This window comes from Scyliorhinus canicula, chromosome 7, assembly GCF_902713615.1.
Source record: "Scyliorhinus canicula chromosome 7, sScyCan1.1, whole genome shotgun sequence".
Taxonomy (NCBI): Eukaryota; Metazoa; Chordata; class Chondrichthyes; order Carcharhiniformes; family Scyliorhinidae; genus Scyliorhinus; species Scyliorhinus canicula.
Genome location: NC_052152.1, coordinates 207,659,934 through 207,676,063, shown reverse-complemented (window position 1 = coordinate 207,676,063; position 16,130 = coordinate 207,659,934). Strand labels below are relative to the sequence as shown.

Here is a 16,130-nt window from a genome sequence, read left to right as displayed (position 1 = left end):
AGGATATTGTGAAGAGAGCGAGGTGCCGTCCTTTCCTGGGCTGCCGGCTCTGGGGTTGCAGGACAAAGTGATGTTGAGGGACGGGATAGGGAGGGGAAGGTATCCGATGTCTATAACGAGCGGATGGACTGGGAGGGGCCCCGGTGGGGGGGACATAAAGTTCAAGTGGGAGGAGGAGCTGGGCAGGGAAGTGGGGCCGAGACGTGGGCAGAGGCCCTGCGGAGGGTGAGTGTGTCCTTGATTTGTGTGAGGTTATGACTCATCCAGTTTAATGTAATACAGAGGGCTCATAACTAATAATAATCTTTATTATTGTCACAAGTGGGCTTACGTTAACACAGCAATGAAGTTACTGTGAATAGATAGTGAGGATAAGTAGGTTCTTTGAGGGGATGAAGGATAGGTGTGGACAGTGTGGGGGGGGGGGGGGGTGTTGTTCTGGGTGTGTCCAGGGTTGAAGGGGTTCTGGCAGGGGTTGTGTCCGAGGTGCTGGAGGTGGAGGTGGTCCTGAGTTCAGAGGTGGCAATATTCGGAGTGTCGGAAGACCGGGTGTCCAGGGGGCGAGGTAGGCCGACGTTGTGGCCCTTGTCTCCCTGATAACCCGGAGACTGACCTTACTTGGATGGAGGAGCCGAAAGCGGGGGTGTGGGTGAGCGGCCTGGCAGGATTCCTGAGGCTGGAGAAGGGCAAGTTCATCCTGAGGGGGTCGGTCAATGGCTTCGCTCGGAGGTGGAAGCCCTTCATTGACTTCTTTAAGGAGGATTAAGGGGTCAACGCGGGGAGGAGATGGGGGGGGGGGGTTAAAATAGGGAAGGTGAGATGTGAGAAGGGACTGGTATTGGAGGGGCAGTGGGGGGGGGGGGGAGTGGGTGTTGGTTGTTTATAAAGTTCTTCTGCTTTTGTTTGTTTATATGAAAATGCCTTGAATAAAATATTTTTGAAAAGTCAGTGCTTTCCTGCCTTGGCAATGATTTGACTTGACGGTGTCTGTGAACTGATCACAGTGTTACCAAGACATACTACCACATTCCATCAGGGCGGACCGCACTGGACACAATAAAGACCAAAGTGAAGCCAAGGGCTCTGAATATCATTCATATATTATCATAGAATTTACAGTGCAGAAGGAGGCCATTCGGCCCATCGAGTCTGCACCGGCTCTTGGAAAGAGCACCTCACCCAAGGTCCACACCTCCACCCTATCCCCATAACCCAGTAACCCCACCCAGCACTACGGGCAATTTATCATGGCCAATCCACCTAACCTGCACATCTTTCGGGACATGTGGGAGGAAACCGGAGCACCCGGAGGAAACCCGCGCAGACACGGGGAGGATGTGCAGACTCTGCACAGACAGTGACCCAAGCCGGAATCGAACCTGGGACCCTGGAAAATATATTTAGAGTAGCCAATTAAGGGGCACTTTAGCGTGGCCAATCCACCTACCCTGCACATCCTTTTGGGGTTGTGGGGGTGAGACCCACGCAGACACGGGGAGAATGTGCAAACTCCACACGGGACAGTGACCCGGGGCCGGGATCAAACCCGGGTCCTCAGTGCTGTGAGGCAGCAGTGCTAACCACTGCGTCACCGTACCACCTTATTCAGTAGAATGATGGAATGATACAGTACCATTCAGTCCATCGTGCCCCATCATGGGCTATTTAATTAGTCCCTCTCCTGCTGCTCTTTCCCCAGGCTTCATCCAGGGCAGCGATTGGGATTCCAGTGGCGAGATCAATCCCTGATTTCCACCTCTATCCACTGCCATTGGGAAAACCTCCAGCACTGAGCACTACTCCCTGATTGTTCATCAGTCTCTGTGAACTGGGGCATGGGTTAATGGTCAAACCACTCCCCCTATACGCCAGCTGGAAGCGCCGACCCCTGAGAAACTGCAGCAACATTCAATGGCCAGCAGATAGGCTTTGCCATAAGCCATCACTTCCATTCAGAGGGGAGTTCTCAACACAAACCCACCTGGGAAACACAGCTCTGGCAGCCCACACAGCTCGATTCCTCTCGGAGTGCTGAGGTGCTCCTTAAAAAGTTCCATGTTTCCAAAGAGCTGTCCCGAAGCGAAAGTTGGCCCAATGATCTCCTCTGGCTTTCTCAAAGGGCTCTGGGAATGGGCGAGGGAACTTGCTTGAGGCCCTACGAATGGCGGCGCGTGAATGGACAAAATCTCTGGGGTGACATCTGTCGGCCCTGTGCCATCGTTCTGTACATCCTGCACAAGGCATATCATTAAGAACAGAAAATAAACAAAGTGGCACAATAAATAATAATAATAATAACCTTTTACTGTGTAAAAGCCCCTAGTCGCCACATTCCGGCGCCTGTTCGGGGAGGCTGGTACGGGAATTGAACCCGCGCTGCTGGCCTTCGTCTGTATCACAGACCAGCTGTTTAGCCCACTGTGCTAAACACGACTCAAGAGTATCTCCCCTTTCATCAGAATGTTTTGATTTTGTCAACGGTTCAGCCCACAGCGCAAGGTGAGGAAAGGGAGGTGAGCTTTTAGATCCTGAGAACGAACTGCGCCTGAGAGAGTTCAAAGGCTGAAGGTCAGAGAGGATCGAAAGGATGACCATTTTCCAGAGAGCGTGAGACAGGCACGAGGAGAGGTTTCCCCCAGATCGGGGAGAAGCATTCTCATCGCCGGTGAAGAGAAGTGTTTGGCAGAAAATAGGAAACCTTCAGTGATGGGGCACAGGCAGAAATTCCACTTGAGGTGAGGAAAAAGAGCAGCTTGAGATGGTTATAATGTACCCCCGCTCCACCCCACCTCCCCATCCTCAAATAATACCACAGCCAAATATATCAACGACAACAAATAAATCAATTCCTCTTTCTACTAACCCTAACCCCAAATAAAATGAAAACACTAAGCTCATTATCCCAAACTAAACTAATATAATGAGCTGCAGCTACCCCCACCAGTTTGATCCCGTTAGCGAGCTAACCCTTCAGCGAGCAGGGCGGCCCCCACCCAGGGTGAAAAAGAAATGACTTCCCAGACCGCTGACACAAAGTGGAACAAAACCCCATCAAACATATTCCACCCGGGGGTTATATATTCCCCATAACAACCATGGTGTAAAGAACAACACAACTCGTAACACTAAGCCCCCCCCCCCACTAACATTTCAACAATCATCTTACCTCAGGGCAAAGAAATGCTAACGTGTACAAGGCATCCCATTAACTCTCTACGTCCACCTGCCCACCCCCAACAACTGAAAACCTCACACAACACAATCAACTCGAACCCAGCACGTGTTTTCACAAAGGCGTCCGCATCCTTCGCCGCATTGAAATAATAGTCCTTTGTCTCAAAGGTCACTCGGAGCCACATCGGGTTTGCCATCCCAAACCAAACTCCACTATTATACAGGGCAGCTCTGGCCTTGTTAAACGCTGCCCGCTTCCTTGCCAGTTCAGCTTCAATGTCCTGGTAGAGCCTAATGGCGTTACCTTCTCACTTATATTCCTGATGCTCCTTAGGAACATAGGAATTAGGAGCAAGAATCAGCAATTCAGCCCTTCCAGCCTGCTCTACCTTTCAATCAGATCATTGCTGATAACTTCCGAGTATCAAATCCACCTCCCTATCTTTTCCCCATATGCCTTTAACCCGTTTTTCTTTATCAGAAAGATATCTATCTCTTTATTGAATCCATTTAATGCCGCAGATGAGCCCATTTCAGGACCGGTTACTTCTCCTGGAGGCTGTTGAACCGCCCAATAACAGCCCGTGATGGTTCGGGGCTTCTGCCAGAGTGTCCAATGGGCTCGATCCAGCTTGGAAAGGGACCTGAATACACCCTCCCCCAACAGCTTCCCAAACATATCCTAGAAAAGTATTCTGCAGGAGTTGGACCGTCTACACCTTCCGGCAACCCCACAATTCTGACATTCTGCCTCCCAGAGCGGTTAGAACCACAGAACCCTAGAATTCCAGAAGTGCGGAAGGAGGTCATTCAGCCCATTGACTCTGCACCGACCCTCTGAAAGAGCACCCTACTTAAGCCACACCCCCGCCCTATCCCCGTAAACCAGTAACCCCATCTAACCTGCACAGGGGCTGGTTTAGCTCACTGAGCTAAATCGCTGGCTTTTAAAGCAGACCAAGAGGGCCAGCAGCACGGTTCGATTCCCGTACCAGCCTCCCCGGACAGGCGCCGGAATGTGGCGACTAGGGGCTTTTCACAGTAACTTCATTGAAGCCTACTCGTGACAATAAGCGATTTTCATTTCATTTTCATCTTTGGACACTAAGGGACAATTTATGATGGCCAATCCACCTCACCCAGACCTCTTTGGACTGTGGGAGGAAACCGGAGCATCCGGAGCATCGTGAAATATTTCTGCTCTCTCTCCAATGTCTTCACAGCTTCCCGAAGGTGTGGCACGGAGAGCTGGACACAATGCTCCAACTGAGGCCCGCTTAGTGGCTGATACAAATTCAACATAAGCTCCTTGCTCTCGAACAGTGGTTGGTTGTTAGCTCAGTTGGCTGGCTGGCTGGTTCATGATGCGGAACTGACACCCAACAGCGTGGGTTTCGGTTCCTGGACAAGCTGAGGTCAATCGTGAAGAATTAAGGCGAAAGAAAAAAGATTAAACCAAATATGGTGGATGCTGGAAATCTGAAACAGTAACTGGGAACTGAACAGGTCTGGCAGCATCTGTGGAGAAACAGAGTTAACTTTCCGAGTCCAATCTGACTCTTCTTGGATCTGGACTGGGAAGGTGTTTGAGTCCAGGTAAGCAGCCGAACGTGTGGTTAAACAATGTGTCCCAGGCAAGGTTAACGAGGAGGAGAGGACCCTTTCAACAAGCTGGATTGAGTGAATAATTCTGTACATGTACCTGCACCATTTGTCTCAGGGTTTTGAGAGGGACTCCAACAATGAGGCACATCTCCAGCAGTCTGTGACTCCGCAACCCAACCTCTGGATCGCTCGTTGCCGCTTCACTTGCTTCGGTCATTGTCCTGAAGGTTAAGGCCAGGGGCTGGAGAAGGAAAAAAATAAATACCAGTCACAATGTCTCAACAATTCCAGCAGTTTCTTTAATTTGGATACTTTTTCCTCAGGACCAAAAGCAACACTTGCATTTCTACAGCACCTCCAATGCAGGAAAAAGCATTCCATGTCGAACAAAACAAAATGATTGGACGGAATTTTCCCGCCCCGTTCCAGCGGGGACAGGATTGGAAATGTGGCAAGTGGCCCACTGACTTTAGCGACATCGAACGATCCCACTGGCGGGAGAGGCCAGAAAATTCTGCCCATTGATACCGAACCACGTAACATCATATTGGAATGGGTGACCAAAACATTTGGTGAAGGAATTAAATCTGAAGGAGGAGATAGATGTGGAGGGTTTTATGGAGGGATCTCCAGAGCCGAGGGCCCAGGCAGCTGAAGCCACGGCCGCCAATGATGGAGGGAAAGGAGTGGGTGTGCACAAGAGGTCAGAATTGGAGGAGTGCAGAGATGACAGAAGGTTGTGGGACTGGAGGAGATTAGAGATATAAGGAAGGGTTTGATCACCAGGATGAGAATATTAAAGGTCGTGTTGGCCTGGGAGCGTATGTTATTGAGCATTGGACTTGGTGCAAGTTAGGGTCTGGACAGCAGAGTTTAGAGAGGGTGCACGGTGGATGGCAGCCTGAACAGCTTTGGAATAAGTCTAGAAGTCATCGGCATTGTTCACGGTCCCTCGATTCGAGGATGACTCCTACTCAGGTTCACGGGATTTGACGGCCGGACTCCATGTGACTGAACAGGCCGATCCGCTACCCACAGATCTTTGGGCACATGGGGCAAGAAATCCCATGAGGGAATCCCTCATGGAAGAAATCCCATGAGGAAGTGCGATCCAAGGTTCATTCTGGTTCGTTCCGTGTCTGCATCCGCTCTGCCACATCAGTAAGTTGTTGAGATTCAAAGTGTGAAGCAGCTTGAAGGAAAGGTTGTTTTCTGAATGAGATCCTCCCAGTCATTAATGTCAATTAATTTAATAATCTTTATTAATGTCACAAGTAGGCTTACATTAACTGCAATGAAGTTACTGTGATAAGCCTCTAGTCGCCATATTCCGGCGCCTGTTCGGGTACACAAAGGGAGAATTCAGAATGTCCAATTCACCTAGCAAGCATGTCTTTCGGGACTTGTGGGAGGAAACGGGAGCACCCAGAGGAAACCCACGCAGACACGGGGAGAACGTGCAGGCTTCGCACAGACAGTGACCCAAACCGGGAATCGAACCAAGGAACTGGTGCTGTGAAGCAGCAGTGCTAACCACTGTGCTACCGTGTCGCCCTGTCAATGCTTCCGGGAGAGCTTCGCAGTGTCTTTGAAGAAAATAAATAGTCTGGAGGTAATAAAGGCACGGATGGAGGCTTCAGTAGTGGATGGTCAGAGGTAAAGATGGAGTTGGAAGATAAGGAGTTGGAAGTGGTGGGTCTTTGCGATGGAGAGGAGACGGGGTTAGAAGCTTTGCTGAGGTTCAAATCGGAAGCCAATGTTACAAAGAGCTTGATTGAGTCTTTGACCAGGGAGGGGGTTGGGCTTGGGGATGGAGTTTGTCAATGTCAGGCAAACAGTGTGGCAATGGAGAGGGGATGGTGAGCAGAGCTCAGTATTGTCAGGAGGCTTGTGGAACTTGGTGTCAGATGATGGCACCAAAGGGAAGCATGTAGATGAGAAAGAGGAAGGAGCAAGGATAGATCCTTTGGGATCACCAGAAGTACCAGTGCAGGAGGGAGGGGAGAATCTATTGCAGGTGTATCTCTGACTGGAAATGGATGGACAAGAGGGAACCAGCCAAGTGCCAACCACCCAGCTGGACAACAGTGGAGAGGCATTGGAGGAGCAAGGTGTGGTCAATGTGGTCAACTGTGCGAAAGCTCTCACAGAGGTCAAGGGTGAGGGGGAATTGTTTGCACAGTTTGGGGACACAGGGTGTTATTTGTCTCTTTGATAATATTGTTTTAGCATTCTGACAGGACCAGAAACCGAACGATAGAGGTTTAAACATACCTCAGGCAGCTACAGAACTGGACCAATTAAACGAGATGGAACAAAACGCAGAACTCAAAACCCTGAGTCCCAGACATCTTTATAATTCCATTTCACCCGGCATATTTCACCCGCCTAGCATTGAACTTGAAGTGAACATTGGGTGACCGCCTGGCCAAATTTCACGTCTGCCAACCATGAAGGTGGACGGGTCACGTAAAACCATGTTCAATTCACTCCTTAATTGGTTTAATGGCCCGATTAATTGTTGACGGGGGTACTCCCAACTACCCCACACGCCTGCCAAGTGAAATATCACACAGTAGCACCAGGATTTCAGGACGCATGCCCATTCAAATAACGTAAAATTCTGGTCATGGAGTTGTGGAAAAGATGGACACAGATTTAAAGGTACAGTCCAATCAAACACTCGCAATACAGCACAGGGTTAGATACAGAGTAAAGCTCCCTCAACTCTGTCCCCATCAAACACTCCCAGGACAGGTACAGCACGGGGTTAGATACAGAGTAAAGCTCCCTCAACTCTGTCCCCATCAAACACTCCCAGGACAGGTACAGCATGGGGTTAGGTACAGAGTAAAGCTCCCTCTACTGTTCCCATCAAACACTCCCAGGACAGGTACAGCACGGGGTTAGATACAGAGTAAAGCTCCCTCTACACTGTCCCCATCAAACACTCCCAGGACAGATACAGGACAGGGTTAGATACAGAGTAAAGCTCCCTCAACTCTGTCCCCATCAAACACTCCCAGGACAGGTACAGCACGGGGTTAGATACAGAGTAAAGCTCCCTCTACACTGTCCCCATCAAACACTCCCAGGACAGGTACAGCACGGGGTTAGATACAGAGTAAAGCTCCCTCTACACTGTCCCCATCAACAATTCCCAGGACAGGTACAGCACGGGGTTAGATACAGAGTAAAGCTCCCTCTACTGTTCCCATCAAACACTCCCAGGACAGGTACAGCACGGGGTTAGATACAGAGTAAAGCTTCCTCTACACTGTCCCCATCAAACACTCCCAGGACAGGTACAGATTGGGGTTAGATACAGAGTAAAGCTCCCTCTACACTGTCCCTATCAAACACTCCCAGGACAGGTACAACACGGGGTTAGATACAGAGTAAAGCTCCCTCTACACTGTCCCCATCAAACACTCCCAGGACAGGTACAGCACGGGGTTAGATACAGAGTAAAGCTCCCTCTACACTGTCCCCATAAAACATTCCCAGGACAGGTACAGCACGGGGTTAGATACAGAGTAAAGCTCCCTCTACACTGTCCCCATCAAACACTCCCAGGACAGGTACAGCTCGGGGTTAGATACAGAGTAAAGCTCCCTCTACACTGTCCCCATCAAACACTCCCAGGACAGGTACAGCACGGGGTTAGATACAGAGTAAAGCTCCCTCTACACTGTCCCCATCAAACACTCCCAGGACAGGTACAGCATGGGGTTAGATACAGAGTAAAGCTCCCTCTACACTGTCCCCATCAAACACTCCCAGGACAGGTACAGCATGGGGTTAGATACAGAGTAAAGCTCCCTCTACACTGTCCCCATCAAACACTCCCAGGACAGGTACAGCACGGGGTTAGATACAGAGTAAAGCTCCCTCTACACTGCCCCCATCAAACACTCCCAGGACAGGTACAGCACGGGGTTAGATACAGAGTAAAGATCCATCTACACTGTCCCCATCAAACACTCCCAGGACAGGTACTGCACGGGGTTAAATACAGAGTAAAGATCCATCTACACTGTCCCCATCAAACACTCCCAGGACAGGAACAGCACGGGGTTAGATACAGAGTAAATCTCCCTCTACACTGTCCCCATCAAACACTCCCAGGACAGGTACAGCACGGGGTTAGATACAGAGTAAAGCTCCCTCTACACTGCCCCCATCAAACACTCCCAGGACAGGTACAGCACGGGGTTAGATACAGAGTAAAGATCCATTGAAAGTGGTCCATCAGCTCTTATTGCTCTGTTGTGGTTCTTGCCTGGCTTTCTTGAGGAGCTTGGAGATTAACCATGAGAGACTATGGACAGTTGCCTACACTTCTTCAGCACAGTATGGTCCCATAGAACATTGAACATACAGTGCAGAAGGAGGCCATTCGGCCTATCGAGTCTGCACCGATCCACTTAAACCCTCACTTCCAGCCTATCCCCATAACCCAATAACCCCTGCTAATCTTTCTTGGTCACAAAGAGCAATTTAGCATGGCCAATCCACCTGACCTGCACGTCTTTGGACTGTGGGAGGAAACCGGAAAACCCGGAGGAAATCCACGCAGACACGGTGAGAATGTGCAGACTTTGCACAGTCAGTGACCCAGTGGGGAATCGAACGTGGGTCCCCAGCACTGTGAAGCCACAGTGCTAGCCACTTTTGCTACCGTGCTGCCCCATCATCACAATCTACCCAGTGAACATATCTGGAGAACAATCTGATAGTGTTGATCATGTAGAGAATATTTTTGTTTTCACAATGTAATGTACTCTCAACAGAGGTCAGTTTTTATATGAATTAGGAGCAGGAGTAGGCTACTCGGCCTCTCGAGCCTGCTCTGCCATTCGATAAGATCATGGTTGATCTAACTTTAACTTCAACTTCACACTTCTGTCAAGCTGCAATAACCTTTCACCCCCTTTGCTCACCAAGAATCTCTTTACTTCTGCCTTAAAAAGTTTCAAGACTTTGCCCAACCACCTTTTGAAAAATGGTCACAATCCACTGAAATAGATTTTTGTCCCTCATCTCCATCTTAAATGGGTGACCTCTTATTTTCAAAGTGACCCCCAAGTTCTACATTCTCATACAAGAGGAAATATCCTCTCCACACCCACCCTGTTGTCATGTGAGAGTACCTTTAAGAAATGGCTGTTTATAAATGGGTGTGTATATAAATATCTGTAGTGAGAGTACCTTTAAGAAATGGCTGTTTATTACTGCGGTGATGTCAGAGAGTAGGTGGAGCTGGGCTGTCTGTCAGCTTTTGGCTTTTGTTTTAGGCTGTTTGCTGCAGGGTGTGTTTTAGTTTCATTTTCAGAGCTGGATAGCTGCAGTCACAGCCAGAAGGTGTATTAGAGTCTCTCTCTGTAATCTAAAGACTGTAAATCGATCCTGGTGATTTAAAACTAATAACAGTAGTGACTTTAACCTGATGTGCTTCTGGTAAAAGGCGTTTTAAGTCTTATGGATGTTAAGAGGAAAGCTTAAAAAATTACTTAGTGTTGTATTCTTTGGGGGTTGTATTTGAATTAATGGTTGCTTAGATGTTCACTGTATACTTTAAAAAGGTTAACTTGAGTTCAGAGAATAAACATTGTTTTGCTTTAAAAATTACTTTTCCATTTCTGCTGTACCACACCTGTAGAGTGGGCCGTGTGCTCCCCATACCACAATCTAGTAAACGTTATGGGTCAGGTGAACTCCATGATACACTTTGGGGTTCTCTAAGCCCTGGCCCATAACACTGTCAACACCCCTCAGGATCTTATATGTTTCCATCAAGTCACCTCTCACACTTCTAAACTCCAGCGGGCACAAGCCTAGCCTGTACAACCTTTCCTCATAAGACAACCCACCCATCCCTGATGTTAGTCAAGCAAGCCTTCTCTGAACTGCTCCACTTAAATCTTTCCATTGATAAGGAGACCAATACTGTCCACAGTAGCCCAGATGTAGGGCGCTCTCTGATGGACAATACATCTAAATCTATTCACAATAATGCTGATAAACTCTTCAAATTCATGATCACCAGGGGGTGATTGAAACAGAAAATATAAGAAATACACAATGTGCCCAACAATATCTCGGCAGAGGATAGCAGTGGTTAATGTTTGAGGTTGTGATCCACACGCAGCCAGCTTATTTTCAGCGTTTCCTGTTTCCATTTTGAAGCTTTCAGTTATGTCGGTTTCTCGTGTCATCGGTTCTGATCTCAGCTGCCTCTGGCTTTGGAATTTCCTCCTGAAACCTCCCTGCCTGTCCTCTTCGTCTTTTACCGATGCCCCTTAAAAAAAACCCTCTTCAACCAAGTTTCCAGTCTCATCAATTGTACGCATAATTGAGGACACTGTACAGAGGTTCATCCCCAAGAAAAGAAAGATTATCCGGGGAGGGATTAGACAGCCATGGCTGACAAAGGCGGTCAGGAAATGTATCAAAGAAAAAGAGAGATCCTATAAAGTGGCCAAAAGCACTGGGAAATCAGAAGATTGGGAAGGCTACAAAAACAAACAGAGGTTAACAAAGAGACAAATAAGGAAGGAGAGGATCAAATATGAAGGCAGGCTAGCCAGTAATATAAGAAATGATAGTAAAAGTTTCTTTCAATACATAAGAAACAAACGACAGGCCAAAGTAGACATTGGGCCAATTCAAACTGATTCCGGAAGGCTAGTGATGGGAGACGAGGAAATGGCTGGAGAACTTAATAAGTACTTTGCGTCTGTCTTCACAGTGGAAGACATGAGTAATATCCCAAAAATTAAAGAGGGTCAGGGGGCTGAGTTGAGTATGGTTGCCATTACAAAAGAGATGGTGCTAAAAAAAGCTAAAAGGTCTTAAAATTGACAAATCTCCTGGCCCCGATGGGCTACACCCTAGAGTTCTGAGGGAGGTGGCTGAAGAAATAGCGGAAGCGTTGGTTGAGATCTTTCAAAAATCACTGGAGTCAGGGAAAGTCCCGGACGATTGGAAGATCGCTGTTGTAACCCCCTTGTTCAAGAAAGGATCAAGACAAAAGATGGAAAATTATAGGCCAATTAGCCTAACCTCGGTTGTTGGTAAAATTCTAGAATCGATCGTTAAGGATGAGATTTCTAAATTCTTGGAAGAGCAGGGTCGGATTAGAACAAGTCAACATGGATTTAGTAAGGGGAGGTCATGCCTGACGAACCTGTTAGAATTCTTTGAGGAGGTGACAAGTAGGTTAGACCAGGGAAACCCAGTGGATGTGGTCTATCTGGATTTACAAAAGGCCTTTGATAAGGTGCCACACAGGAGGCTGCTGAGTAAGGTGAGGGCCCATGGTGTTCGAGGTGAGCTACTGGCATGGGTTGAGGATTGGCTGTCTGACAGAAGGCAGAGAGTTGGGATAAAAGGTTCTTTTTCGGAATGGCAGCCGGTGACCAGCGGTGTCCCACAGGGTTCAGTGTTGGGGCCGCAGCTGTTCACCATATATATTAATGATCTGGATGAAGGGACTGGGGCATTCTAGCGAAGTTTGCCGATGATACAAAGTTAGGTGGTCAGGCAGGTACTGCTGAGGAAGTGGGGAAGCTGCAGAAGGATCTAGACAGTTTGGGAGAGTGGTGCAGGAAATGGCTGATGCAATTCAACGTGAGAAAATGTGAGGTCTTGCACTTTGGAAAAAAGAATCCAAGCATAGACTACTTTCTAAACGGTGAGAAAATTCATAATGCCAAAGTACAAAGGGATCTGGGAGTGCTAGTCGAGGATTCCCTAAAGGTAAACATGCAGGTTGAATCTGTGATTAAGAAAGCGAATGCAATGTTGTCATTTATCTCAAGAGGGTTGGAATATAAAAGCAGCGATGTGCTACTGAGCCTTTATAAGGCTCTGGTTAGGCCCCATTTGGAGTACTGTGTCCAGTTTTGGTCCCCACATCTCAGGAAGGACATACTGGCACTGGAGCGTGTCCAGCGGAGATTCACACGGATGATCCCTGGAATGGCGGGTCTAACATATGATGAACGGCTGAGGATCCTGGGATTGTATTCATTGGAGTTTAGAAGGTTAAGGGGAGATCTAATAGAAACTTACAAGATAATACATGGCTTAGAAAGGGTGGACGCAAAGAAACTGTTTCCGTTAGGCGAGGAGACGAGGACCTGCGGGCACAGCCTTAGAATTAGAGGGGGTAAATTCAGAACAGAAATGCGGAGACATTTCTTCAGCCAGAGAGTGGTGGGCCTGTGGAATTCATTGCCGCGGAGTGCAGTGGAGGCCGGGACGCTAAATGGCTTCAAGGCAGAGATAGATAAATTCGTGATGTCGCGAGGAATTAAGGGCTACGGGGAGAATGCTGGTAGGTGGAGTTGAAATGCCCATCAGCCATGATTGAATGGCGGAGTGGAGTTGATGGGCCGAATGGCCTTACTTCCACTCCTATGTCTTATGGTCTTATGGTCTTATCCCCTGTGTCAAATTTTGCTTGATTACATTCCTGTGAGATCTCTGTGAAGTTTTACTATGTTTGTAACTCTAGATAAATGCAAGTTAAAGTTGTTGTCAGCACCACTTAAGGAGACGGAGATGTTTCCTCTGAGTCTCCAGGATCCTCCCAGGCTCATTGTGATCATTCCCAATCTTTGAGCCCTTGCAATGTTAGCCTGGACGTGCCATTTAGTGGCTGCTTGAACAAAGGACAAAGAAAAGTACAGCTCAGGAACAGGCCCTTCGGCCCTCCAAGCCTGTGCCGACCATGCTGCCCATCTAAACTAAAATCTACACTTCCGGGATCCGTATCCCTCTATTCCCATCCTATTCATGTAGGGCAGCACGGTAGCACAAGTGGCCAGCACTGTGGCTTCACAGCGCCAGGGTCCCTGGTTCGATTCCCTGCTGGATGACTGTCTGTGAGGAGTCTGCACGTTCTACCCGTGTCTGCTTGGGTTTCCTCCGGATGCTCCGGTTTCCTCCCACAGTCCAAAGACGTACAGGTTAGGTGGATAAGCTATGCTAAATTGCTCTTAGTGACCAAAAAAGATTAGGATGGGTTTTTGGGTTACGGGGATAGGGTGGAAGTGAGGGCTTCATGTGGGTCAGTGCAGACTCGATGGGTGGAATGGCCTCCTTCTTTACTGAATTTATCTATTTGTCAAGATGCCCCTTAAACGTCACTATCGTCTCTGTCTCCACCACCTCCTCCAGCAGCGAGTTCCAGGCACCCACTACCCTCTGTGTAAAAAAACCTCGTACATTTCCTCTCAACCTTGCCCCTCGCACCTTAAACCTATGCCCCCTAGTAATTGACCCCTCTACCCTGGGAAAAAGTCTCTGACTGTCCACTCCTCATAATTTTGTAGATCTCTATCAGTTCACCCTTCAACCTCCTTTGTTCCAGTGAGAACAAACTGAGTTTATTCAACCTCTCCTCATAGCTAATGCCCTCCATACCAGGCAACATCCTGGTAAATCTCTTCTGCACCCTCTCTAAAGCCTCCACATCCTTCTGGTAGTGTGGCGACCAGAATTGAACACTATACTCCAAGTGTGGCCTAACTAAGGTTCTAGACAGCTGCAACATGACTTGCCAATTCTTATACTCAATGCCCTGGCCAATGAAGGCAAGCATGCCGTATGCCTTCTTGACTACCTTCTCCACCTGTGTTGCCCCTTTCAGTAACCTGTGGACCTGTACACCTAGATCTCTCTGACTTTCAATACTCTTGAGGGTTCTACCATTCACTGTATATTCCCGACCTGTATTAGACCTACCAAAATGCATTACCTCACATTTGTCCGGATTAAACTCCATCTGCCATCTCTCCGCCCAAGTCTCCAAATGATCTAAATCCTGCTGTATCCTCTGACAGTCCTCATCACTATCCGCAATTCCACCAACCTTTGTGTCGTCCGCAAACTTACTAATCAGACCAGTTACATTTTCCTCCAAATCATTTATATATACTACGAACAGCAAAGGTCCCAGCACTAGGGACCTTCAAGCGGCTATTGGATAGGCACATGGATTACGGTAGAATGATGGGTTGTAGATTAATTTGTTCTTAATCTGGGACAAAGGTTTGGCACAACATCGTGGGCTAAAGGGCCTGTTCTGTGCTGTATTTTCTATGTTCTATGTTCTATGATCCCTGCGGAACCCCACTAGTCACAGCCCTCCAATCAGAAAAGCTCCCTTCCATTGCTACTGTCTGCCTTCTATGACCTAGCCAGTTCTGTATCCATCTTGCCAGCTCACCTCTGATCCCGTGTGAGTTCACGTGAGTTTCCATGGTGTTCCCCAGTCATACAAAGTCACAAAGCCTCTGAAGCAGAGATGCGTCCCGCTGTGCCACAAAACCTCTGAGATAGTTTGTGGGGGAAAATGTACAAATATGACAGTCCCCCTATCTGGATCTGTTCCATTTGCAATGAGATCATGGTCGATCTGCTCTTCTATTCTATTTACCTATTTGCTGCGTAGCCCCCGTTACCCGGACTCAGAAATCAACAATCCCAGGTTTAAAATTGTCACCCTCAGCAATTACATAGAATTTACAGTGCAGAAGGAGGCCATTCGGCCCATCGAGTCTGCACCGGCTCTTGGAAAGAGCACCCTACCCCCTACACAAGGTCAACACCTCCACCCTATCCCCATAACTCAGTAACCCCACCCAACACTAAGGGCAATTTTGGACACTAAGGGCAATTTATCATGGCCAATCCACCTAACCCGCACATCTTTGGACTGTGGGAGGAACCCGGAGCACCCGGAGGAAACCCACGCACACACGGGGTGGATGTGCAGACTCCGCACAGACAGTGACCCAAGCCGGAATTGAACCTGGGACCCTGGAGCTGTGAAGCGATTGTGCTATCCACAATGCTATGTGCTGCCCCTGGGGACAGAGTTCCAGATTTTTTAAACTTACTTCATGGGATGTGGGTGTCATTCCATTTTGATTTCACTTGTGTGGCGCGAATTATACTTGCCACTTGTCAGCTCAAGCCCGAATCTTGTCCAGGTCTTGCTGCATTTGGAGATGGACTGCTTCATTATCTGAGGAGTCAGGAATGGTGCTGAACATTGTGCAGTCAGCCGCAAACATCCCCACTTCTGACCTTATGATGGAAGGGTGGTGATTGATGAAGCAGCTGAAGATGGTTGAGGTGATTTGCGTTTCTGTTGGCGGCGTTATTCCTTCCACGATTCAGGACATGCAAATCGGACCTGCACTCTGGCGCAGCAAATTGGAAACAATTGGAAACAATTCCCTGCCCAGCAGGCGGTGTAACCGCTGGGGACTGAATTAGCCCTAAAGAGCCTGACAGCTGGAGCTGTGAGGTGCTCTCATCTCACCACACACTCATTG

General features: G+C 48.3%; 1 protein-coding gene across 1 annotated transcript in view; it reads right to left on the bottom strand.

Annotated features, from left to right (window-relative positions):
* LOC119969170 (DENN domain-containing protein 3-like) overlaps positions 1 to 16,130 on the bottom strand; it is a 112,616-nt gene that overhangs the window by 88,370 nt on the left and 8,116 nt on the right. Inside the window, exons 2-3 of the mRNA XM_038802406.1 lie at positions 4,877 to 5,020; positions 1,982 to 2,231 (exon numbers count right to left, since the gene is read on the bottom strand). Coding sequence (XP_038658334.1) covers positions 1,982 to 2,231; positions 4,877 to 4,996 — 370 coding nt within the window. The 5' untranslated portion in view covers positions 4,997 to 5,020. The remainder of the gene's footprint in view (positions 1 to 1,981; positions 2,232 to 4,876; positions 5,021 to 16,130) is intronic.